This window comes from Phalacrocorax carbo, chromosome 2 (genome assembly GCF_963921805.1).
Source record: "Phalacrocorax carbo chromosome 2, bPhaCar2.1, whole genome shotgun sequence".
Classification (NCBI taxonomy): Eukaryota; Metazoa; Chordata; class Aves; order Suliformes; family Phalacrocoracidae; genus Phalacrocorax; species Phalacrocorax carbo.
The window spans coordinates 26,544,493-26,571,729 of NC_087514.1; the positions used below are offsets into that span (position 1 = coordinate 26,544,493).

At 40.8% G+C, this 27,237-nt stretch overlaps 1 protein-coding gene across 2 annotated transcripts in view; it reads right to left on the reverse strand.

Moving 5' to 3' along the window:
* Positions 1-346: 346 nt before the first annotated feature.
* The window catches only part of ESRP1 (epithelial splicing regulatory protein 1), a 32,739-nt gene continuing 5,848 nt past the window's right edge, over positions 347-27,237 (reverse strand). Inside the window, exons 5-14 of one of the 2 annotated variants that reach the window (XM_064442389.1) lie at positions 20,952-21,050; positions 20,794-20,848; positions 18,808-18,918; positions 18,585-18,717; positions 18,459-18,501; positions 16,677-16,978; positions 14,914-15,132; positions 12,729-12,915; positions 10,829-10,997; positions 347-647 (exon numbers count right to left, since the gene is read on the reverse strand). In XM_064442389.1, coding sequence (XP_064298459.1) covers positions 557-647; positions 10,829-10,997; positions 12,729-12,915; positions 14,914-15,132; positions 16,677-16,978; positions 18,459-18,501; positions 18,585-18,717; positions 18,808-18,918; positions 20,794-20,848; positions 20,952-21,050 — 1,409 coding nt within the window. In that variant the 3' untranslated portion in view covers positions 347-556. Of the gene's footprint in view, positions 648-10,828; positions 10,998-12,716; positions 12,916-14,913; positions 15,133-16,676; positions 16,979-18,458; positions 18,502-18,584; positions 18,718-18,807; positions 18,919-20,793; positions 20,849-20,951; positions 21,051-27,237 lie in introns of both variants that reach the window. The other variant, XM_064442388.1, reaches the window with a different exon arrangement.

The following is a 27,237-nucleotide window of genomic DNA, read 5'->3' on the forward strand; positions in this document are numbered from 1 at the left end:
TCAAGTAAACCAAGCTTGAAAGGCTGAAATGGCTTGATCAGAAGCTCACAAAAGCAAGAGAGTAGCTGCCAGTTACACAAACACAGCCTATTTTGTTGCTGCAATTTTACATCAGCATGAGGTTTAGGAGTCAGATTCTGTAGTTACTTAAAGTAGGCTCATTCTGCCTAACCAACACTATATCCTAGTGCATTGCTAGGAGACTAACATCACCTCTGCACTTTGCTCCTCAGAGAAAACTGATTCTGAGGAGCTTTCTGAAGGCTCTCAATGCCAGTATTAAAGCTTGAGGTAGCATGCATTTGTAGCCCTGGGGAGCATGTAAAGCAGCAGCCCATAACAAGACTGGAGTAGTCAAAATCCTTTAAATGATGGCTTTAATAGTCAAGATCTTAATATATTGAGGTATGACATTCTGGACATAGCAAAGAGCAGCCATGTTCCCAGGGCAGCAAATGAAAAATTATGTTGAGTATGGTTCTTATTTGAAGCAAACACTATGATATCCTCAAATCCATCCCTTGGGGCTTGTTATCCTTACCTTCTCTAAGGAAGTCTAACTGCTGGGGCCTTTAAATGCAAATCCATTCTTTGGACACTGTCCTAGCCGGATCGTTTGTGTGTACAAGTCCATCCTCTGCTGCATACTACAAACACAAGTTAAGATAGAAGCAATCAGAAGCCAAACTAGTGCAGAAGAGAGAGCCAGCAGCTGGCTATGCTGCCTTAACCTTTCTTAAAGCCCTGGGCAGATATCAAAGTACAGGCCACATAATTAGACATTTGTAATGCTCCCATTGCCATGGCATCAAGACCAATTCAACAACAGAAACTACACTAGGGTAATCAGCCTCCCCAACAGCGCAACACATGGGTACACACAGTGTCTTGGTGGAGACAACTGTCTCCAGACTTTGGCGGTCACAACTGACTGGTCTCAAGAGAGTGTCCCTGGAGATCAGAGACAAAACACAGCTCCTGTACAGCTGGAGCCATGCATACTCTCAAAGTCTCTAAAGGAAAAGTTAACAAGGTCACTACTAGGTAGATCTGCCTGGGCCATTTATCCCTGAAGTTGTCTTAATACTGAGGGATGCCACTGGCTTCTCCTGCATATTATACAACTTTAAGATGAAAGTAAAAAAAAAATTAAGAAAGGCAAATACTGCCCCCCCCAAGCCCATACTTCTTGCTCTAAGCCACTTTGATCATTTTGCTTGATCTCCTGGTGCATGGCTTCAAGCACCTGCCATTTCCATCAGCATTTTCATACTATTCCTTAGACCTAGGGTAGCCTCCCCAAACCACACTAGAAAGCTAGTTCCCAGACCACCTCCACTTCTGTTCTCCTAATTCATGACTATAAAAGTACCATGGGAAAGTTTCTGCTGGGGACTGTCAGTCTTTACTTTGCTTGCCTACATCTGTGCTTAAATTGGTAGCTAAAATATTATTCATGAAGACTAACTGTAGCCTGAAGGCTTTTGTCCCAAGATGTCTTGTGGAGGAATCGCCCCTCCCCATGTGTCCAACAGTGTTAGCCTATATTCAGTCTCTAAATCAAAGCTCATCATCTTGAGTTCCTCTGTACCTTTTAATACTAGTAGGTGCATTCACCTCCAGACGTGTGTTCTCACCACTGTTTTCAGTCTTTCCCTTCCCCAGTTCCCAGTATTTGCAAGACCCTAGGTCATCTTCACACCGCACAGTACAGAAGGGGATAGCTCTATCCCAGTAGGCAACAAGCAAATCCAGCAGACAAGACCCATTCCTGCATTCTGCAAACATGCAGATGCTTATGGTTTCCCTTCAGACAAAGGTCTTCAAGGAGTTTCGCTAAGCAAATGCAACCAATTGAGGTCTAACACTACTACTTCTACAGTGAACAGCTATCCATGTCTAGAAGACGTTTTTCTATAGGAACTGCTTACAATGCTTGTTTATCCCCACAAGACTGTGTTCCTGGGTACCTTTGTGAATAATTCTTCACTGGTGGCTCCACTAGGTAGCAGGGATGGTCTAATGTCAGAGGTGACACCTGCAATCACTTATATCAGTTTTGAGCCTACTGTCAGAAAAACAGCTATGGGAAGTTAAGATTTTATGCTGTAGCGTAGCATCTTCATATAAATTTATCACAACACTTTCCCACTAATAGTTCCCTGCATGCCTTTTCCATAGTATTAATAATCTTACTAATCTCTAACAAAAATACTACCACAGTCACTATACCTATGTACTAAACTTCTCAAGCACAAGGTCCAGATGTCAACTTATGATGCCAAGGAGGCTGAAGATAAGCCTTGTTCCCCAGTGCACCGTTCAGCTTTGGTGCTTATTGCTATAGGCTGTCTACAACCACAAAGTTTAACATATCTGAAGTATGAGAAGATGAATCCATGGCAGGTATGCGCATCCACGGTTTGGCTGCAAGCTCCAGATCAGTGCTTTCCATGAGCTATCTGCCAAATACCCCTGAGGAAGGGGCTCTCCACAGCTGCCAGCAATGCTACAAGGCAATGTTTGCTTTTATTTACTTATATTTCATGGACTTTTTAGACACAGCATCTTTGGTGGTCAGTGGCAACTGCCACAGGTTAAAGGCTAGTACCACAAAGGGACATTCTTGTTTTGCTTTAAAGCAATATTAATGGCATAATAGTTAATATAACTTATTCAGCAGTGATTAAAAAATACCTTAACACCCAAAATACTCTTAGTTTGTAGATGTTAGAAGCTTTGATATTATTTGTCAGGTCTTCCATAGCCTTATCTAAATTGCCACAGAAAACCTGTAACTAGTTTACAGATCCTTGTTTTGTTTTGATTGGGTAGTTCCATCAAATATCCTCTTTTTGCTAATAAGTCAGGTTGAGTTTTCAGCTACTGCTAGACACACGTATATATGTATAACGTTTAATTAAAAAAATTTTACACTTTCATTGAATAAGATGCACCCCCCAGACTATTTGCAAGTGCATAGCTTGTGGAAAGTGTCATTAACATTAATCCTTTTGGCCAGACAGCTGAAGCAACTAAAAAAGGGTAATTTTTGCATCTGAGATAAGAAAACAGAACACCGTAAGAGAACTTCAGCTATAGAATAGTTAAAATTTTTCTAGAATCCTTATGAAAACAAGTCCATTACTTCCAAAACTTCTAAGAAGAGCATGGAAAAATACTTTTTTCCAGTTTTCTTTGCAGAGCTGATTCTTTTTAGGGGTGGAAAAAAGCCCAACCCCCAAAATCAGACAATACAGCTTTCTGAGGTAAACTAGTTTAGTAAAACAAGATAGACTTAGCTTGCATTGCTGTTAAAAATAACCACGCACAAAACCGAATAAGAAATGACCAGAAAACAGACCCATGAGACAGACACCTTGGGCAATGTAGCCTTCCTTTTGAAGCAAGGCTACGGCCCTTGCCTTTGGAAGGTATTGCTGTAAAAGTAAAGTTCCTCTGCTTCTCTAGACCTTGGCTGAGAGACCAGGCCACAAGATCTTGCAGTGGTGGGCCACAACAGCCTTAGCTAGGTATCCCAGGGAACAGCGTTCCCACTGACCCAGCCACTTGGCCCTGCTGCTGAGCCTCTGTGTGCTTTCTCCTCAGCTCTACTTTTCCCCCACTGAACGCTGTCCTACTACTTTCCCAACAGTCCTCTCCCCCCTGCACCTCACTTTATTATTATTTTCGTAGGGCCCTTATCTGCTTTAGCAGAAGTCAGACATCACGGTTTAAAACTCCAGCTCTTCAGGCTAACCCTGCCAGCTTTGCACTGACATGCCACAAGCACTCACTAATTTATAACACCACCTTGGAGATAAAGGTAACAGACAGCTTCAGCACCCGGTTAGGCTAAAGACACCTCCTGCTCTAATTCCTGATAGAAGATAATATATGGATTTCCCCCAGACATTTCTGCATTCTCCCAAACTGAGGGGTGACAATCTCCCAGCAGAATAGCAACAAGCAACTTAGAGCGGTAATGTCTCCAGATGGAAAAGCAGCAGATAGAGGACATCAGTAACGAAGAGTGTCCAGCGAGGGATACAAGACAAATAGCTATCCCAGCCTATTTTTGCTAGTTAAACAAACCCCAGGAACAAATACTTGTATGTTTTACATGGGGTCAGAGAGGATTTCTACAGCCGTTCTTAGTAGTTGCATATCACTATATAACGATGCAGTGCAAGACCATAACTTTTTATTTCAATCTAGTTCTTTAAATCAAACATGATATGAAGTGTTTCCAAGTGCAAACCTTTTTTCCTTATGAATTGATCCTTTTTCTTGATGTAAACAACCACCAGACTGGATTTTTTTTTCTAATCAATATTTCTGTGATTGTGGTATTCTCCAAAGACTCTTCAAATAAAACACAATTACATTTTAGAAATCAGTTTTGGATGCAAGAACAAGTCTGCACATGTTCTAAAGGTTGACGTTGGCATTCAAATAGCATTTATACACCTCAAGGGATCCCAAACATTCATCATTAAAATATTATGTAGAAACATTGAGGATCACTGTCTCTCCTGTTTGATTTCCTAATATTTTTTCCATTATACATTTGCTTAACAGATACCAATATCCAGAAGGAAGCTGTGGTTTTGTAAAAGTGGGTGTGAGTTGGGTGCAGTCAGCATACATAACCAAGCAGGTTTTCAGATCTCTGCCAAGTATCCTGCAGGTCCATCAAGAGAACCACAGACATACCCAGCACTATTTGCACATAGGAACAGATACGTGCATAGACACCAGCTACAAGTCTCAGTTCCCTCCCTACAGACTTTCTATCCCTATCTTTCCTATGACTTTCTTCTCTGTAGTCCTGAAAAAGTTTTTTCTTTGTTAAGTGTTAACTATTTTCTGCTCTGTGACAACAGGTACTGAGGATAGTCTTTTATTAGGCTACTGATAGACAGTTTCTATTAGTTTCAGGACTGTAAGCCAGGTCCTGTATTGCAGGTTAGTCTTAGTACATATCCTTCACCATGCTACATAGAGGAACACTAGTAGGGAAAGTCATGGGAGAGAAAAGAAAAGAGAGGGGGCAGGGAAGAACAACTTGTTAGACTCATCCATTAGTATTTTGAGGTTAAATTAGCCTCCTCCTTTGCTAGCTCTAGGAAGCCCAGCAGACCCTGAAGGAGCTCTGCAGCACCCCAAAGCCAGATCCTCTCACTGAAGCCAGCAGGAGGAACAGCAAAAAAGAAAAAAAAAAAAGCAGGTACACATCACCAACCAGCCTGCAGAAAACCTCAAGGAAATGTGACATATCACCCCAGCGTCCGACAAACAGCAAAATTTTTCAGAGACCAATAGGGATTTCCAACTATTACTTGGGCTGGCACAGGTCAGGGTTATAATGTGCACGTAGACACAAGCTTGTAGCATGATGCCTATAATGTTCATTGCTAGAAAGTGGCCCAAAAGCAGGAGGAAATACAGCTTCAGTATAAAGATTTTTCAGAAGTGGTTCATACAAAGTTTGAGAGAGGCAAAGCTAGTAAGTTTTGTGGTATAATTACTGAACTTGAAAGTTTTAACATGGTACTTTGTTCACAAAAACTAACAAGACACGTTATTAGCAAAAGTATTTACATAACCAGAATAATTTTCATTTTCCAAGACTGGAATGCTTATTCATATTTAAAGAAAAAAGGCCATATAACTTGACAAATAGCAGAAGTATAAGCGCTAAATCATCAGGTCATCTGTTAATCAAATAGAAACATTTAGATCCCCGTGACTGCTGTTTAATCATGGACAAATATCACAGACTGTTCTCAACAAGGAAGGCTTTTATTTTTTATTAATAAAACAAGTTTTCAGCTCTAAGGAGCCTTATTCCATGATCAATCCAACTCTACCCCTGGAAACACCAAGAGCTCCTTTGGTACAGATGCCATCCCACTTTCAGCCAGACACGTGCTGCCCACTCAATGCGTATCTAACCATTCTGCCTACTGCCAGCAGCTTCCTATCTGTATAAGTTAATGGCAGCACGACAACAAGCAGCAATGGGAACGGAGCCAGAAGCGATTGCTGCCACAGAAGACTGCAATGGTCTGCCCTGAATAGTTTTGAGACTTTCAACATATCCCTGTAGAGGGCTGCTGCTGAGTAAAGAGAAGTGTCCAGCAACATACCTTTGTGCCCTGAATAACCTGAGATCACCTGGCCATCACTGAGAATGTTTAAAAAGAGCCACCTGTATGGATGACACACATGCCTTGAGGGGCAACAGGAGGACCTTCTCCCACCACTGAGCTGTGCTGTAAATAAGCAAAAGGAAAAACTATACCCAAACTGATCTCTGCAACTAGCTTGCACAATGTTGTAACATCAATTAATCCCTCATACTAATCCAAATGTAACAGTAAGAGCTGCTAACTGAACACCATTCAGTATACTAAGCGAACAAAAGGAACTGGGGTCTCTAAGTAGAACCACCTCCACCAGCACCCATGGTGGCATTTTGTGTGGTGGGTTGAGTAAATCTTGGACACTGCTACCAGCAGCAACATTTTTATAGGCTTATCAACTTTGAAGATAGATATTTGTTGGTTTTGGTTTGTTTTTTAATTTAAATAATTTTACTATCCCAACACCCAGTAACCTACTGATCAGAGCATTACCGTTCTGCTGCTTTTCATACATCACGGTAGTTTTAGTAATTAAAAAAGCTACCAGTGAAGAGATAATGACAGCTTATATGAAGGCATGCAATAATTAGTCTTCCCTGCTAATGCACTCCTTCTCCAATGAAATACAGAGGTAGTTAAAAGGCATCCCTGCCGTTCTAATCCTTGGTAAGCTACATTCACTCAGAAAAATGAATCATTAAGGCTTCCCCCCAGAAAACATCATTCTGGTGACAAGTTTATGCCATTAACTAAAGAGTTGAGGTTATTTTGACAGATCCATGATGGAGACCAGCTCACCGCGAGCAAGGATAGGTGATGAAGAGTCCCAAATTCTGCCACTTGCTGTAAACATGTGAGCTCCATTTGCTGGACAGCAACTAAAAGCCACTAGTAGGCTTTTACGCTCAGTGATCCCATTCACTGCAGATGTGATCTCATGCAATCCAAACTGACACACTTATTACAAAACTAGAAAAAAAAAAAGAAAAAGTACTGCAGTCTAGGAGCTGTGGTCTAGAGCGTTGCTGTGATGCTATGAGTACAACTAAGCTGATGAAGAGGTTTCGTTTCCGGCTGCTGCTGGGCTCCATCTGTGACAGTCTCCCAGGCTAAATACACATATGTTTGTTTCCTAACCCAGTTCTGTCAAGTGATGCTGGTTAGCCAGACACACAGATATGCAAATAAAGCTCTGGCAGCAGCTCTGAATGATATCACTCCTAATCCAGCCCACTTGTTCCTAGTTCTGCTAGTTTAAACTGGTTGTAACGTAATTATGCTTCAATACATATCTGAGCAATGACCAAGGTTAGAAAAAGGCCTCACTTTTTCTCTGTGATAGTCATTATGGAGGATCTGATCCATCACAGAGAGTACGTGAGGTTTTTTCCTAACCTTGGTCGATTTATTTTTATACACACACTTTTTATGTATGTATACACATGTATTAATGCTGTATGTATGTTGCATATGTATATAATATTAATAGTAAATACTTTTACAATTTGATTGGAGTATAATGACAAAACACATACCTAATCCATAGCAGGAAAAGGCAGAAGAAGATAGATAAGGACACTAAAATATTACCCTGTATTTCCTTGTGCAGTAAGTGTCAGAATCATGCCTTTAACTGCCGCAAAAAGAGACCTTTTAATTCAAATCACTCCAATGAAGAGAGCTGTAAATACATTGACACAACAGGGAGATAACCCAAACTTAGCCACTGCTAGACTAGCACAGCTGAATACAACTATTAACACAGTAGAAAAGATCCATGCTCACAAAGTGGTACCAACCTCTCTCAAGACAATTGCTACTTCAAAGATGCAAACAAAACAAGTTCACCTACCTACCTTGGTTGAATAGCACAAGAGTTTATAATAGGACACAGAACATAAGAACACTCTTCCAGTTATTCTGAGTTCAAGGACTTCCTGAGCCAGATGTGGTTTCTGTGTATTCACTAACTCACAATGAATTTCCTGCCCTTGAATTTATCCAGTTTGTTTGAACCCACATCAGTTTTCAGCTTCTACATAGTTTTTGGCTACAAGTCCCACCAGCACACTACCCACTGAGTAAGAAGCTCCTCTTTCCACTTCACTGTTCAAAATATTGTTGAAAGAAGAAAATTTGTGTATCCCTACAGTTATGGATTTTGACAGAAACTTTTTAGGTTTTAAAGGCACTGCTTAAAAGTGATCAAAACAGCATTAGAATGGAATAAATACAACAAGATTTAACTTTGTTTTAAAACTACAAGTCCCATAGCAGTAACTTTCAAGTTTGTGTACAGTAAAAGTTTCTATTGAATATGTTAGCAGTTGCCAAGTAGTGCAGTTATTTATTACTTTCAATGTATATACATACAGCAACTAGCATAGCTATTTTTCCAGGATTAGATAAGGAAAGAAACCCCTCCCTCCCATGAATCCTATTTTATTTTTCTCAAAAGCCTGGGACTAGGCAGAGACCGAGACCACTTATTTGCTATCAGAACATGTTGCCAGATGTAATTACAAGCTGAACAGAGATATCAAAGACAAACAGATCCTGAATAACTTGCTCTCCCTCCTTTTCATTAGGGGTTCACTAAAGCTATTTTAATAGTATAGAAGACATCTGCTTCTTTACATGATCAGGTTCCATCACCAAAGCTAGAAGAGTGTTAAGAAGAGTCCCAGAGTTTCAAGGATTCCTGATAGATACTGAAGACCAAAGCAATGCCTCCCTCCCCACCCCCATGTAGGTTGATTACTGTGCAGAGAACGGAATTGGCTATTACAAAGCAACTTGACCTTGCAAAACACAAGCAGTAGAACCTTTTGGCAGCAGGTCAAAGAAACTTTCCTTATTTCCATAAGTATTCACTAGTTAGATTTATGAACCATTGTCTGATCATTAGCCACCAGCTCTGTATTGCTTTTCCATGTACATGCATTTAAATGCACCACTTAGTACAGAGGATACCCCATTCTTTCCTGCTGCACGTACTTAACATTTTTTGAATTAAGTTTCAGAATCAGAAAACTCCATTTAAGAGAGTTCTGATTGTATGTGAAAGGGACCCAGTTACTTACTGCGTCCTTTACAAAGCACAGGAACTTGTCTGAAAAGCAATAAAGTTAACTTTTTTAGAAAAATAACCCCAAAATAACAGTTACAAAGGATCACTACTTCTATCAGAGTATATATTGTTTGTATGTGGATCAAACATTTACTCTGGATGGAAGAGTAATATCTGAACATGAGATCTCACAAAATGGAAAGAAGCAAAGCCGACTCCAAAAATTTTACCTCTTATTTTTCTTAAGAGGGAGGTACTTGCAATGGCACAGAAGCTACAGAGGTATGGTTTCCTAAGAATAGTATGCAACTGTCAGTTAGACAAGAACATAAAAAGGATATCTTGGGACTTGGGATCGATCAATCTGTAACCAACATATATGCCCCACAGCCCAGGCAGCCAGTGGTGGGACTCACATGGGATCCCATTCAGTCAGAGATCTCTGTAGGGCCTGACACAGCCTGCAGCAGCCAGTCTGTTATTACTTTAAGTAGTACAACATATCAAAGTCACTACAAACTTACTACTGTTGTGTTCTCATGACACATAGAACTATTATTAAGAAACTTGTTTTATATTGCCAGTGCAAGTTTGGAATTTTATTTTTCTTGATCTTACATTAAAGAAGCTGAGTTTGGTAACATATTATCATAACCATAAGACAGACATGAAGGCACTATAGAAATAAGTAAAGAAACATTTAATAAAAAACAAAAAAAAACAAACAAAACCAAAACCAGGCAGCTCACAGTCATAGTGGTTTAGTGTAAATTAATAAGAAAACCTTTCTTATCTTACAGGTACTAGAGAGTCCATATTGCTCAATGACTTCATAAGTAGCTATTTGGACCCTTCTCCAGAGATAAAAAGCACTGGTCAGAATCTAATAGAATACTTGAGTTCTTTAGCAGGTTTCTGGACAGACAAGGAATGGGTTATGGCTTACAGGGAACATGGCTGTTTCAAAGGCCTCATGACCGCAGAGCACAAATGGTATCAAGAGTTTTAGTTTTGTAGAAGATAGCTAATATATCCAGGAGAACCAAAAGCCCTTTGTGAGAGGTGTTTAATGAGGTCAGGCAGAATATATGCCTCTATATGCTCTAGAGATGCATTCAATACATGTATGCTTCAATGCAGTACTTTATAAATAAGTAAACAGAGTTTTCACCATAAAGGTCAAAAAGTTACTTTATTACAAAAACAAAGAGGCAGAATTTCAGAAGATTTTGTTAGGACAGACCCTGATCCACCCCTTCTAAAAAGGGGCCAAGGGCTTCTTTATGGACATGGGAAGGAATACTGCACACGCCAATTCCCACTGAGGGCACAACAATACAAACTAACAAGTTTAAGAGGCATGTTAGGTGAAAAAAAAGAATCCCACTGTGTGACATGTTTTTAAAAAATCGTCATCATCACCACCTGAAATACTCTGAAACCTGGGAATTCCCTAGTTATCCTGAAACCGTTTCCCTGAATAAGATACTGAACAGGTTGTTCTTAGTAGTACGAGCCTTTAGTGCTGCAGACAATATTCTTTTGTGAGCTTTGTGCATTTGCCACAAAAAGACTTCTTTGTTGCTGCTTGGTTTCTCCTCTGCTTTACCTGGGGTAGTATGCTGTGTAGTTCATGAAGAGCTGAGCCCCAGCAGGGTAGTATGCTGTGGAGGGCTGGAGTGTTCGTGGGTTCAGGAGCATGGAGGGCTGATACAGAGCAGCTTCTGTTGGCATAACTGCAGCAGGAGCCGGAAAGGAGTAGGAAGGGGGTGAAAGGCCTAAAGGGAACAAATGGAAAATAGATTAGGACCTTTTAAATTCCAGCATATATATGGTCTTCATTAGCTGAACAACTTTGCAGTAGGTAAAGAACCTTCACAAGCTTCTCATTCTTTTGCTCATCACAGAAAATAAATCTGAGTCACCAACATGGGCTTGACTACAAGTGTTGTGCCCACCTCCCCTGTCAAAAGCAAAATCAGTAATACACAAAAAGCCACCTCTCACTCTGGGAACAGGGTCTCTTTCTGAAAAGGAGGCCAGTTTTTCTTGTCTAGCCTTAGGTTTTAATGAAGTCTCCAATCAAGTGTGATACTTCTCCACTGTAAGAAGGAAACTTCAGTGCCTAAGATCTGCTTAACATGCCCCTCTTCATCCTGACACCTTTTTCTTCCTGACATTCTCTATCCCCAAAACAGCTCCATCTTCAGTTAATCAACGGCAGAGTGGCAAAAGCCATGGCTTTGCAGCTGCAAGAGTTAACACTGTTTAAAAAATAAAAAAACCTAGAAGCTTACTTGAAAGCGTCTCACTGCACTGTGGGATAGGGCAGTGACAGAGCAGAAAGGGCTTATCTGAGGAATACACCACTGGCATTTGTAGCTGGAAATGGGAACACTGCCACCTAAGAGTTCCCAAAGTTTGGGACTCTGCTGAAGAGCCTGTCCTTGGAGCTCTCAGGAAAAGCTTCCAAGCCCTGTCTGGAACAGCTGTCCCCTAGGACTACATACTGCAGATACCTGCTCAGGAGTATACTTGTACTGAAAAGAAAAAAGCACTAGTCACCTGGAAAACTTACCTCCTAAGGATTAGCTGAAGGTCTACTCACACTCAAAAGGAACCACACCCAAGAAGTTTGCTGCCATATTGGCAGCTCTGACTAGGATTTACAGGAAACTTCTTTAAAAAGCCACCACCAACAATAACACATTTGCACAGAGAGACAGAGAAAGCTCCTACTTGACTACCTTGCCATTTATGATCTTGGAAGCAAAGTATTATTTTTCCCATAGGCTCAGATTTATATGGCATGTATGCTTAATAAGTTAGCCCTTAAGCTCTTAAAGCATTTCCCCCAAATGCTTGTCTAGAAGTCCACGTTCTTCATAGTAGCTCTGAGGAGCATAATTTTACACCAAATACAGTTTCTGCAGTTCTCTGAGGCCAAAGCTATACGTATTTTACTCCCACACAGGCAATCTCAATTCTGTACAAACAACAAAAAGCAAAGGAAGGGTTCAGTCAGTAGGGGTTCAACTGGCAGAACACCTGTGGTTAAGTCCCAAAGGGGAGAATTACCAGTTGTTTAATAAATTTAGTTTTTGAAGTGAAAGGGGAAGGGCTTTTACTTGACACGTTCACATTGATGAAGAATGTAAATACAAATCAGTATAATGGGAAACTTCTTTAATCTCTAGGCAGGGCTTACAAATTACTTTTTAGAGTCATGGCTCACCCTGGCCAAGTTAAGTTTTAGGGAGGAGAGGGCAAGTTTGCCACTGGAAAAGAAACAGTAATTTTGAAGTAGTTCTTCAGTCACAGTAATTCACAACCAAAGGGAAAAATAATGGTTGTAAGCCGCTCGTGATTTAAGATGAGAAGACCTTATTTTAACACCCCCATCTGGCACTTCATTCCAAGAATCAGAGTCAAGGAAGCAGCTCCAACACCTACCCGCACACAGCGTAGAGTATTGGCAAGACCAGTGCAAAACTTACATGGTAACTTACATGGTGGCGGGGACAAGCCATTTCGATTTAAAGTGCCCCCCATTAATACAAAGTTCATCTCCTCAGCAGAACATTGAAAGACTTCAACATATCTGTCCTTCATAGTCTTCTTATGACACTTCTGTGCAGCCAGAAAAGCTCGGTCTGCAGATTTCATCTGAATAAAAGCATCTCCCGATGGACGTCCCTACAAACAAGGCAGGCAGAGAGAAATGTTCCTGGAGCTCCCATGAAGTAGCAGCACAGCAATAATTTGTGTTGTTAAAAGCAGTCTTCAGCCATAAATATGTTCATCTCCAAAGTCAAGTACAATCAGTCATCCATCCCTAGTCCCCATCAGCGTGTTTAAGCTCCCTAAAGTTTCCACGCTATTGTTGGGGAACCCTTGTTTGCCCACTGCAGCATATGGGCATTCTTCCAACTTGAGCTAACTTGGTTGTTTTATTTACCTGTTTCAATTAAGCTACATTGTAACTTGAGCCATGTTACTTCTACATTAAATTAAAAAAAAGACACCTAAGGCAGAAACTACAACTCAGGGGTACTTTGGTAAGCGCAGGCCTCACAGCACCTATTAGTAAGGATGCAGAATTGGAAGGTCTAACCCATATTTATTATCTGTGTTTTTTTAGAATTCAAGGATAACTACAGGCAAGTGCCAAATATTAAATACTTTCTAAAAAATTTATTTTAAGGCCAATATGTGTGGGACATTTTAGAAGGATACTAGTTTAGTATGGGCTGTGGAGGCAGGGAGGGAAAAAAAGACATCTTTGTATACAGTTATAAATGAGTGGGATATGTGGCTGGGTGGAATCATTTTAGCCACATGCAGCTGCTGACTTGAAGTAGCCAAAACTAGAGGTAGAGATCTAAAGCCAGCTCTAACTTAAGTTCTGGGCCAGTTCTTCTAGTTTCGGAGGGAAGAACAACTTTATCACCATCCTTTACACAGTGTTTATGATTACAGGGTTGAAACCAGGAACGGTAGGAGTAGGGAGAGCACGCAGAAAGATAACAATGTAGTAGTCAGGCAAAAGCAATGGGGGGGAAGAAATCTGACAGCTTTGGGCAGGGGTGGCAGACAGCCCTCAGGACTATACACACACACCTATTTCTTCCTCCAGGTTCTTTCATTACTGCTCTCAAAGGCAGATAGTACTGTAAACCATTACTTGTGCTTTAACATCAGCATCTTTTCTTAGCATCTCCCAGCCTTGCACGTTCCACATAGTTTTTCAGCCTTGGCTAGGTCAAGTCCTCACAGACACAGGAATCTCTTTAGATAGTTAGTCTAGTACCTCTCTATAGTTCCTTCTCCCTCCCCATGTCCTTGAAACACAGAAGCCCTACTCCAGGACAAGGAAGAATTTTGTAGTTTCAGCTTAGGTTAAGTGTCAAACAAAACAATTTTAGAACAACCGTTTCTATACCACAATAATCAGTGTAACCAGTGCAACCGCTCAGGGCATCTCCATAGAATTAGAGGACCTGCCCTCTCCTCCCCCTGAAGTCACAAGACTCTGCAGATAAAAGTGATTACAACAATGCACAATCCTTTGTCTAAAAAGTTTTGGTAGAAACTGCTTCCAGAAAACAATGGCAAAGATGTGACTGTTTATACATGTTAATAAGCTGTTAATCTTGGTGCTTAGCTGACTGTTTAAAGAAAGCAATGACACAGTTCAGGAAACCTGAAACTTCAGCTGCTGACTTATGCCATAGGAAATCCTGTCTCTAAAAGGCTGCAGTCACATTTGTCCTCAGATATACCTGAGACATGTTCAGCAAGGCTGGGGCAAACCACTCCTTTGAGAGCTAATGTTGCCCACGTTTTTGTTTTGAAGATACTCCTTGCCTGGTACAAGAGGAATTATGCATGCTGTTGTGCCGAGCCTCCTATGGTGCAGGACCACAGCTGCTGCTCTGGGAGCACCAACACCTCCAAAACTGCTTTAGGCACATGCATCTCAGTAACAGAAATCACTCTACAGCAAATGCAGCAGCAGGGTTCAAATAAGCGCACACCTCTATTGCCAGTACTCTTTTAGAAGGGAACTGGAGTCTAATTAAATGCTATTGGTGTTAATCCTGAAGGTGCTTCCCTACTGAAATCATCAGGAGGGCCATGTTCACATATACAGGCCACTGGCACAGACTGTCTAGAAAAGTGGTGCCTACCAACCTGGTGATTTAGTACCATGTGAACTCCATGCGTCCGAATATCTGTAGAAAACTCCCCCAAGAACTCCAGGATGTCCTCTATAGTAGCAGCATAGGGAAGACCACGCAAACGTATGCAGTCTCTGATGTTAGTGGGAGGCACAAATTGTTGAGGTAATACTGGAAGAATAGGTGGTGTTGGGAGAGGAATGAGAGGTGTGGAAGAGTACCTGTTCAGCACCTGTACAAAACAGAAAACACAGATGTTACAGAAAGCCTCCTTATTCATTCTTCAGCTCAGAGGAACTGAACGTAACACCAATGCAGTCTGTTTTCACTCTTGGCAGTATTTCAAGAAATAAGTGAGCTAGATTCTGGGCTTAAATCACAGCAGGAATGCTTAGAATTCAGATGTTTTAAAGTAAATCTTTGGATCATTCTTGCTTGAAAAATGATTTTGTTTTGGAGAATTTACTTGAACTGTCATGCAACTGTCAGAAGACCTCGACCTCTTAGAACATGAAGCCTGTATTTCTATAGTATCTTTATTGGGAAGATATCCCAAAGCATTCTACAGAGGCATGGTTACACTTCTACCCAAAAATATCTCCTCTGCAAAACTTCAGGAGAGACTGGGAACTAGAAGCATATTTCACTACCAAACAGCCCTAACTTGAGATGCAGTAGTCCATCAAGTAACCTAAGAGGCGTTACTGAGTCACAGTACCTGTAATGGAGTCGTACTTTGAGATTTCTTATTACTAATTTTAACAGTAAAAACCCTGCTTTGGTCAGGAGTTCACTGAATGTTCAATCACTACCCTTTAACTTTCTCTGAGCAAGATTAAAATTTACATTTATACTGGTATCAGAAGGTTTTGCCAAACAAAGAAACTTATGAGAGCCTTTGAGAAAAATACAATGACAAGCGTGAGTGTTGCAGCTATGCCCTCTCATCGTTAGTGTCACCCTTCAAATGAGGCACTGAAATATCTACATATTTGGGGAATCAGCTGTGCCATTGCTTAGTTACAATGATATGGTTATTGGTTGGCCATAATTTGTATCATAGACGAGACCTTTTAGAATCACGTCGAGACCTTTTATAGAATCACGTTGAGACCTCAACTGAAATGCTACAAATCTTTGGAGACATACATACGCAATCCTCTCAGCCCTGCCTCCTTTCCCTAACAGCATAACCGCAATTAATGGTCCATCAAGCCATGTTAATGCAGGAGGTGGCACTCTTCAGGCCCAGTTTCACAAAGTCCTACCACCCTCTGCTAGGTAGCCAGTGCTGGCAGATGGCCAGTTTGTAAGACTCTACAGATACATTGCTCTGAAGATGACAAATACATCAAAAGACCCTGTTTTTCTGTGCAGGTGACAGAAGGTAAGTCTTTTAGATCAAGATTTGTTGCTAACACTCCTTCTGAATAGACCATCATTGGACTTAGAAAAGTTCAGTATCTGTCATGGGGGAAAAAAAAAGCACTAGACCCACATAAACTTTTTGCTATAACTGCTGTTTGCAAGGCTATTGGAAGCCAAACCCCCAAAGGTTTGTATGTATGATTGAGAACATCCATATACCAAAAGATCTTACATTCAGAGAGAACAAAACCTCATGGAAATTCAGAGAGTACTCTTTCCAGCAACAGCCAAGAGTGAAAGAGAAAAGCTGCTTTCAAGTCATGGCCAAGCAGCATTTGCTTCCACTGGTGTATGCCAGTGTAGGAGTTTGGATTACAAGAAGCCAATGTTTGTAAGCTTTACACCTACCTGCTGAACTTCTGCTGCAGTGCTCCTGAAGAGTTCAATGTACCTTTTCCCCAGCAAGTCCTTATGCTTTTTCAGTGCATTTTGTGCATATTCCTCACAAGCAAACAACACAAAGGCATCCCCTGTTGGCCTGCTGTCAGGGTACGTGACAAACAGGACTCCCTCCTTTCCTCCTGTTACAGGGCAGTGCTGGCCAAAGAATGTCAGCACTTCTTCTGTTGTCACATTGAAAGGAAGACCTCGCATCCTGACAATCACTTGGTTTTCTTTCGACAAGAACTGTGCAACCTCGTTGGAAGTGCCTTTAACAAAAAAGAAGAACAGAAGCACTGAAGTCCAGGCAGCCACATAAAACCACAAGCAAGCCTGGCATAGCTACCTCCTCCTCCCAGACATTTTTTGAGCAGGTAGAACAACATTTGCTTCCAAAGTCAGGAAAAGATGTCCTACTTCAACAAACTAGAAATACTGTATAGGACACTTCCCATTAAAGTCTAACAACGTTACTCCATCATTTGGAAGAGATACATTCTTATTCAAAGGGAAATTAGAAAGTACTTATAACATTCAGAGCCCAAGGAAAGCATGCTCTGTGAATCTCTTGCCTTAGCAGTAACTGAGCTACCACGCACCTCACCTTCCTAACTTATTAATACCTTCGTCATGTTCTGAAGCCATAATATACACTAACCAAGTACCCAGACCATCGTGCTGGAAAGAAAGTTGGAAGGGCATGTTGAAAACAGCCCAGGAATTTCATCCTATCCTGATAACTGTCAGTCTGCCAATTCTACTTCCAGTATCTCCAGGAGAAGACCACTGATGCTCTTACTTATAAGACTACCCTAACCAAAGCTAGCTGCTAACCAACTTCACATCTTAATATGGTCCTTTCACTTACAGCTAGCTCACTCTGCAAAAAAGTTCAGTGGTATCAGACATGTACCATTTTTCCCTAAAGTCAGTGTGCAATGTCTTTACTTTGAATGGTGTAACTATTACCAAGCCTATCAATTAGCTATTTATTTGACAGCTTAATAGCCTCTCCCACTCTGAAACCTCAACCTCAGACATCCAGTTAGTCATTTACAACCCCCAGACCAAACCTCTGTCAGGAACCAACAAGGACCTTAAGGTAGTATTATAGATTCATAACAGCATATTGGATCTTAAGTCAAATTCTGTATGCTTGCAGTCATGAAGGGAAGGAAAAGAGACTGCAGGAGGGTTTGTAGGGCAAATTTTGCAGCCTCTTGATTAAAGGCTACAAATATTTCAATATTCCATTTAACAAGCATTCCCCCTAAATTCCCCCTTTAGATTGAGGCAAAGATTTGATTTGAAGAAAATCAGTTCCATAAATCCCTTGTTATTTACACTGCGATATCTGTTTGCTTTTATGTGCAAGTTTCCACAGCAACAGAAGTCATATTGTTTTGAAAAACTATTCTGGTTTTGTTTTTCAGCAATCAATAACATTTAGGTCCCTTCAGTTAAGAAGATGACCTAGTAAATTAAGTTCATATGCAAGATCACCTTGCCTGATCAAACCCTTATTTGATAGGCTGCTTGAAAAGGACAAGAATGTGGAAGAGAAAGATGGACAGATAAATCATGGAACATTCTGGACTGCTGCTAGCAGAGTACATAGCAATCAACACACCAGCCAACTACTCGTTCAAAGAAAGAAAATGAAAGGCCACATCCAACAGGAGTAGTTCACAGCTAAAAGTTACAGATGCTAATGGAACAAACCCTCCCTTCTCATTCCCTAAAAATTACCTCCTGCAATTTTAAGGAAGTCTTCACCTGTTGCCTTGTATACCTAAGGAAAGAAAAGAGAACATGTGATTGGCATGCTATTTGGACTCCTGTCGAGAAGAGGATTTCAAAGCCAGTGCCACGCACCTCGATGTATCGATTCCCCATGTGATGCTTGTGCCTTTGTAGCGCTAGATCTCTATGCTCTTCACTTACAAACCTCACGAGAGCCTCCCCATTCCTCCTCCCTTGGGCATTGAGACAGAGTGCAGCACCTCCCCTGCAGGATTTAAATCAAAAGAGAGATAAAAATCCATGACTGATGCAGAAAGAGTACTACAAATGTAGAAGTAAATTCTTAGCCACTAACTTAGCGATATTTAGGCCTTTGAAGAATCTTGCTATGTCCTGGTCAGATGACTGCCATGGTAATCCTCTTGCTCGGATAACAGCATTGTCATCCACAAGTTCCATCTTGCTGCTGCAAGCACAGAAAGAGAGAGTAATGCAAAGACATCTTCCTGTAGTATCTGCCACACACCACCCTCCCTGCTCATCACCTGCGCTCCAGGGACAGGCTTTTGTCCCCGCTCTGTGTCTGCTAGACGGTACTGCCAGTGCAGTGAGGGCTAAATGCCACCACCATCCAAAGCCACTTCACACGTCTGTCCTCAGGGAACATCTGCTCTCTTAAGCTGCCCCTTTCCATGCTCCCCTTTCCTGCTTCACCATATTTGTTCCTGAGCTGTCATCTCTTTGAGCATGTTTCCAATTTACTCCCTGCTCCTGACATACAAATGGTTTGTGCTTCTCCATTGTCTGAACCGAGTTACTGGTATAAAATTAAATTTGCTATTCTAATCTTAGCTAAATGGAAGTTGAAGCAGAGAAGTTAGATGTAACTGAGGTTAGTGCTTATTATTTGTACTGCGACAGCATGTAAGAGCCAGTCACAAGCCAAGACCAAATCTGTCAGAGATCTGACCAAATCTGCCCAAAGAGTTTAGCCTTAACATTGCTTGTTCAGGCCATCACTGTTCTACTAGAGACGAATATAGCTACAGGCTACATTGGCTGCTTAGCATGGGAATAGCTCAGCCACAGAAAGCCAGGTTTAATTGGTCATTACCACAGCCTCTTTTGTTCTCTTACGTGTTAAAAGTGCCATGTAGAACAAAACACAGCTACCCAAGGCTGCCTTTCTGGCTATTGCAAGGACAGGTTTTTGCACAGCAGAGACTATGTAATTGATTAAGCGGTTGAAGTGGTGTTCAGCAGCAGAGGACTCCCTCGTACAAAAGAGCTGTGGTATGCCCTGTTGTAGGAGGGTCTGCTTTTCACTTACATTTTAATTTCACAGGTGGCCTTTCTGTATTTGTCTGTCCCAAACTGCCCCCCCCCCCCCCCCCCGCCTCCTAATTCTGTACTTCTCACTACCGCAAACAAGATGGGAATCCTCCACCTCATCCCAGCATTTTGTGAATGAAAGGGAAAAAGCTTAGAACAATGCTAAAACATAACCCCTGAACTAATCTCCCTCGATACTTTCTGCCAATATTGTTGCATTCTTCTCTTGCTTCTTTTGGCTCAGAAATGCAAGCATCATCTACCATTATGACAGTTCCTTAATCTGAAAGAGGGAAGTATTCATGCAAGATAGGAATCTAAATAAGGTCAGTTTAACACCAGTCTCTTCTGATACTGCAGAGGGAGTATCCACCAAACCATTGAAAAAAATAATCAGTATTTGCACAAAAAAAGCATGATTCCATTAAAACAAAATAAACAAACAAAAAAACCCCAAACCACAACAGAACAGTCATAAAAAGCAGATAAAGTTTTATGTTTAAAACATATTTGAGAAGACAATCATCATCGCTTAAGCAATTTACTGGTATCTTTGTCGTAATATCTTTATGGAAATGTTTCTTCTCTCTAAAAAAAAAATAATCATTATATGTATTCAGTAACTGTGAAGCAAATTGCAGGAAAAGTATAAGCGTTAGTACCAATAGGGTTACTTCTGCAAAAGGGCTTACATTCTTTGTTAATAGCCAACACACTCAACGCCCATTATAAGCGGCATTAGCAGAACACAGAACTACCAGCAGCTACCAGGCAACACTGAGCCTAGCAAGAAAACTGGCTGGCATCTGATCATAGACTCATAGAATATCTGTTCCCTTTCCCACTTAAAGCATATAATTTATTCCCACAGCAGTGGCTATATAAATAAACATAATGCTAATATCTATTTGCAAATTAGGAATACAGAGAAGTAGAGCTTATCTAAGCAGTATCTCGGGTAAAAAAGAAAGGTGGGGGAGTCCAGCAAGAAGAGGGAAAAGGTACTTACCAAGGCCCACTTTCAAATTTGTAGTTCACTCTTTCTGGATCTGAAAATCTGTGATCTATGAAACACAGCACAAGTTATTTTCTTTTTCCTCAGCATACAGGAGAGGCAGGAAAAACTAAGCAAGCAATAATGAAAACCCGTTCATCACAATCACTTACTGTATGGTTCAGATATTAGTGTTAAAATGATATTCCCCATATCTTCAACTTGAGAGGCTCCATAGGGAAATGCTGGACTGTTCTTGTCAAGATTTAAATCTTTATGCTGGAGTTAAGTCAATCATCATCAAACAGATTTCTAATTGGCTTCCTGCTAGAGCAACAAGCTTTCATGTTATCCTTGATGGTAAGTCACTTCTCAGGGGAAGATTTAATCCATTTTCCTGCTGGGACACATTAGTTGTTCTGCCTTAGCCTCTAACTACTGCCACCTTTGGGAGTGTGAGGTCACTCCAGAAAGTGTCTGGGGACATAAGACCCCATAATAAAGACATATATATTTAATATACTCATGCATTATGTATGTTTGACAGACAGATACACTTTTGCATGCATAAGAAACTGGAATCCTGTCCTCTTTAATTATCATCTTTACTCTCTAGGGTAAGATTTGGGGAAGGAAGAGAAGAAGCTCCAGAAATAAGAGGATATACCACATGCTTTCTGAACAAGTAAATCCCAAAGTAGGATAAATATCTCACCACTCTGACAAAATTCAGAAATGACACCATGTCTAAACCTTGCCTATTACAAGCTACAACCTGAGTTTTTTGCTGTTATGCAGAACCATTTTCAGAATCTGGTAAGAATGCACCATTGTGGACAACCAAGAGACAAAATAGAGTCCCACAACTCATAACTTCTTCAGTCTGAAGGATTTCAGAAGATGATAGCAAGGATAAGCTCTCCTGCCAATAGAGAGGAGGAAATGTTCTGTCCTAGAAAGACAAGCTGTAAAATGACCAGATGAAAATCCCCATGTTTATAAAGGGAGCCTGATTTAAGTTGCACATACCACCTTTTTTCCCCATACAGTTTTAAACAGTTTACTATGGTATCTCTCCCCCCTTCCTTTCGTATTTGCCCCTCTAACACCAAAGCTACAAGACTCTAAGATTACTTACAACTCTACTCCATTGTTTATAAAACCATTTTTTAAAAAGGTCCTTTCTACCCACATCTCCTTCTTTGATGAGTGTAGGGTAAAAAAACAAGTACAGAACAAGAAATGAAATATAAAGCAGTCGAGGAATAGGACTTCTTTTTTTAATTACTTTGCATCAAGACATTAGAGCAAAAGCAAAGGAGTTTCTTAAACAAGACCTCTCCTGGCATGGCAGTACAGTAATACAAGACAGTTGAAACAGTCAAGTGCACCAATTATTTGCCCACATTCCCACAAAACTACAAGAGACACATTTCAAGTGGTCAAAAGAGCCTGCATTTTGTGCTCAGAAGTTGCTTCTCAGTCCAAGATAGCAAGGTTCCTCCTAAAAGAAAAAAAGTTTTCTCCACCTAGAGCTGAGCACATTTTTGAGCTATCAGGTGCCTACATGAAAGGCAGGGAACAGAACAGCAGCTTGTTGGGAACAGACACCACACACCAGCTTTGTCCTATCATCTCATCAACAGGGGACACAGCGCAAATTTCATTGTGAAATAAAGTCATCTTTATTATTTGTGGGATGACTGCAAGTCACTCCTACAAAACACATTTTTTCTAATTGTTTTTGAAGTTTAACTGTTCTCTTGTTGTGAGATGAAAAATAATTTCAACTGAATTAATGAACTCCTCTTCCACAGCAAGGAAAGGAAAGCTGCCTTGCCAACACAATACACTTCGAGGATAATTTGATTTAGAGGCTTTGTTGGTTTAAAATGTGCATTGGAGTATGGAAGGTGAGAGTATGGTGCTTAGTCTTGCAAGAACATTTGAAGTTTAAGTGAATTAACATAGTTTAAAATTAGAAAACTTAAACCAGTGATCCCTCCCCTCCAACTGCTTGACTAAACACAGTTTGGGAGCCATTGCCACTACCCTCCCTCCTGGTACCTTCTTTGGAGTATAGTGAGAACATTGAATGGTTTTCTTAAAAACCAAGCTAAAAATCCTGAACAAACACATGCAACAACCCCAAAGTACAGTTTAAGAGACTATCAGTATTTATGACAAGAAAACATTGCAGTATCTCTTTGTAAAATGTACACTCAAGCTCATCTCCATCCCTGCCCCCTGGGGAAAGGGGGTTGAAAAGAAAACAAAATAGTCCACAAAGACTCCCTTGCACAGAGTGGGCTTTATCAGCACCACACAGATGTCTCTGGGCACCTCCTGTAACAAAGCAGAGGAGTACTTCTCCTTTTCCTGACACCCTTCCCCCTGCAGCATCTAAGAATTTAAGCACTTACACAGAGACTCTGCTGCCCATCCAGGGAACCAGAAACTGCTGAAGAAGTAGGTATTGGAACCCTGGTCTTGCCTGACCATTTTTATTAAGATTTTGGAACTTTTATTTTTCCTCTGTCAAAGTCAAGAGAAACTGGGTAGGAGTTTCAATAGCTATTACAGCAGGGGACATGCCTACACATGTGCGCACACGTGCACTTAGCTGTTAGACTGTGCGCTGTCAAAACTGAAGAGGTGTTTCAGTATTTCCTCTTTGCAGAGCCAAAGATCCCTACAAGCGATCAGCTGCTGGAGAGGGGAATGCAGCAGTGTGAAGGAGCTGGGAATTTGAAGCAAGTCTATCACATGAGGAAAAAAAACAACTCCACCACCCCATGTTCATTTTCTTCAGAAAACCTTTTCATTGAAAATATTGATCAACAGGAGATATAATTCCTAAAAATGTCCTAATGCCGACAGAAGTTGGTACCCGGTGTTCAGACACAGCGAGTCAGTTGTGCCAAGGAACTCTAGATTAATATAAACACAGTCGGAAGGGAGGAAGAAAGTCATCAACATTAGTAGGAATGAGAAATTGCTCACACTTTTGCCTCTGATTAGCTAGAAGCAAGGCTTTTAGGCAAGACTGGAGAAGAAAATTGATAGTTTTCTGCATAAGTAAAGGAGCATGTTAATAATCACATTAATTAAGTGAAGACCTGAGTTCTAATGAACAAGACTAACTACACACAAATGGACTCTGGACATTTAGGAAAAACTGTTAATGGAATAGTTTTTATAAAAACCCACCCCTTGCCCTCTGAAGGAATAGGAATCCAACCACACTTGTGTTTGTGTACAGTAATATTTAAAGATTGACTCTCCTGGGCAATTGGAAAGAGTTGATTGCAGTGGATAAATCCAAGTCCACATTTAAAGAAGTATTAGAAGACACACCTGGCTGTCTAAAGCTACTATATGCAATAGCATGCACACGTATATTCTAAATGAAGCAACAGGCAAAAGACGCACCCAAATAACAAGGCAGTATGGGAAACAAGGAACTTCTTAATATTGCTGTGCAGCTGCAGTAGCACCTCCCGCAACACTCCACAAGTTAAGGGGTGTGTGTGAGCATATTCTATATCAGAGTTGCTTACATAATATGGGAGACATTTCTAAATCATGTAACCATTTCCTCAGATTTGTCACCATGGCTTTACCCACTGCCAGTGCCCTCCAAGACTCCTACTCTCCCACTGTCTCTTCCATTTCTCAGAGCCTGAAATCCTTTCTCAACTATGGCAAAAGGAACACCGAACAACCAACTTAGCTCTGAGATAAGATGACAAACTAGCAATTGCACTTGTGTTCTGCACTGATCCTCTTCACCTTCTGTTCTGTTTTTAAGTCTCTTCAGGCACAAGATTACATCTTTTAAAATACTACTTTGCATAAAGTTTATCTGATATTACCCAGGTCCTGTGTACTATCACAAGAAATACAAAAAGCAATATGCAAGATTCTCAGGTAATACCCAATAGTGGGCTTTTTATTGCCAGAGTTAGTCCTTTTATAACTGTGTTCCACATCGCTGTTTTCAAGATACCCAGGTCAAAAAAAAAAAAAACAAAACAAACAAATTTCAGTATTGCAGTATCCAGATCATGTCCAGCATATTAAGCAGGTTGTTCTGAAGTACGCCTGTGTTTCTACTGACAACACCCAGCAGATACTTCTGAACTGGGTTTGTAAGGATAACCCCTAGTAAGGTGTGAGTGGAGCAAACCATGCACTGGAGGAAGCAAGAGCTATTTGCCGTTTAATGGCTTCTGCACACCCAATCTTGAGGCAAAGGATGAGTCTTCTGCAGACTGAATATGAATAGTCATGCAAGCTTTGTTCACTCCACCCTGAAGGCACTCACAGTGGTAAAAACTGGCTCAGCAAGCTTTGCAAATCAAGAAGTGCAGCAAGTATGGGAGGTACAGAGGGTGCAAGAACAACCCTGCTCCTTTTGTATACTTACACATGTTTAAAAAAGAAGATTTCGACAGACCCGAGTTCCTTTCTCTGCCAGAACATGATCACTTCTCTCAAGTTCTTTTTGTTACTCGAAATTTCTCATAATTGTCCTGCTGTCGCTACTCTTACACAATACTGACTAAAGAAAGTCTGCCTGAAGACTCTATCCTACACCAAAAACTGTTTTGAGACTAAGTTAGGCAGCAGTAGCACTCGGAGATAACAGTTACAACTACTCTCAGTTCTTCCTCCGTCCCTCAAATCCCACGGCATTTTAAACATTTCCTTATCTTGCATTAAAAGAAATCAGTGGCTGTTTGTACATGAAGTTTATAACTTGGTGGGGTAACGCAGAGCTTTTACCTGAGCTCTTGGATTTGGAATGATTTAATTGCTGTACACAACTTCAAGTCGTTTGCTGAAACAGTAAGACCTAAAAGTACTTTCTAAAGAAAGAATAACCCAGCCAATTATTCAGCTTAATATCTCTATGTTCATTTTCAAGGTTGTGCTTGCCTTATCTGCAAGAAATACATAGCCAAGCACAAACTATCCTGTGTGTTATATACACTGGAATATATATCTTGCATGACTGTGCAGTAGGAAATTATTTCCCCTGACTGCTGGGAACAATAGAGTACCTTCTCCATTTGCCTGTAATTTGTTATTTAATCAAATGCTACCCATCAAAATAAAAGCATTTGGAAGACTTCTAGCACTTTAAATGACTGTACAGTAATACCCAGCTTTCCCTTAACTCTTTCATATCACAGAAGCTTCCTCTCACTGATCACAGCCATTATACATGCAGGTGAACAGAGATATAAGTACATGAAGGGATGTGCGCAAAAATCATTCTACTCCTGCTCCTACCAGTTAACGCAGGTCTCCTGCGCCTCTAGTCGGTACCCTACCCCTGAAGCAAAAGCTTCTTTCCCCACCAAATGCTAACGAACCTGGCCCAGTATAGTTTGTATGGCACAAATCAGGGAAGATTCCACTCATGCAGCCGCTTTAGCTATGGGGGGGAGGGGAGGGAAGATTTGCATTTTTTACAAGAATAAAAAAAGCTTGGTCCGATTCTGTGCACTAATCTGCACCTTCATTTCAACCTATTCCATTTGTTTCTGTGCCCCCCACCCCAGCATATCCACTTCAAGTTAATTTTCATTTAGACATTTTCTTTGCTACATAACTGTCTCAGGAGGAAAGTAGCTGTCCCGCTTACATGAAGAAGGGGAAAAAACCTAAAATCTCTGCACATAACTGTTTGAATTAATATTAGTACCTGCTTAGCACTTGCTTCAACTTTTTTTAATCAGAAGCACTACATACACATCAGTCTCTCCAAATGCAATTGTCTTGTACAGCTTCTGACACTGAGGAGGTTAAGTTGGTACATTTCAGCAAGGTGAGGAGAAAGAAAATAATCATATTTGTCGATAAAAGTGAAACAAAAGTTATTTTACCTTTTTGGTACCTGCATCTTCAGCCCCCACTCTCAAGCAATGTAGGGCAGAGACAGTTAATTTCAGCCACATTGCATAAACATAGCAAGTTTACAAATAAGAGCATTGTCAGTTACAAAATAAGACAAACCACAAAGATTAATATAAACCAAAAATGAAGTTGTTTAGGTTTATATACCTTAAGCAGCATGTCAGATCCAGAATTCAGTCTCGAGAGCATTTGGATAGACTGACTGGGCCTCTAGAAACTTGGAGGAAATACTACCAGCAACTGCCAAAACCACCCTCATATGGTACCGACTCTTTAGGGGCTCCCTGACAGTTGGGTAATGCAGGGTGGTCTGCTCCCCTCTCCCAGCAGGCAGGGGGTACAGAGCCTGTCACTGTGCCTTAGCTGACCAGTGACACTCCAGATGGCTAGAGTCATATGACTGCTTCCACAGTGGCAAACATAAACCAGACGCTCACACGAGGAGAAAGCAAAGGCATCTCTCCAATACAGCCAAAGTAGCTTGCTATCTTCAACTTCTCCAGATCATGTCAAAACATCCCTAAACAATGTCTT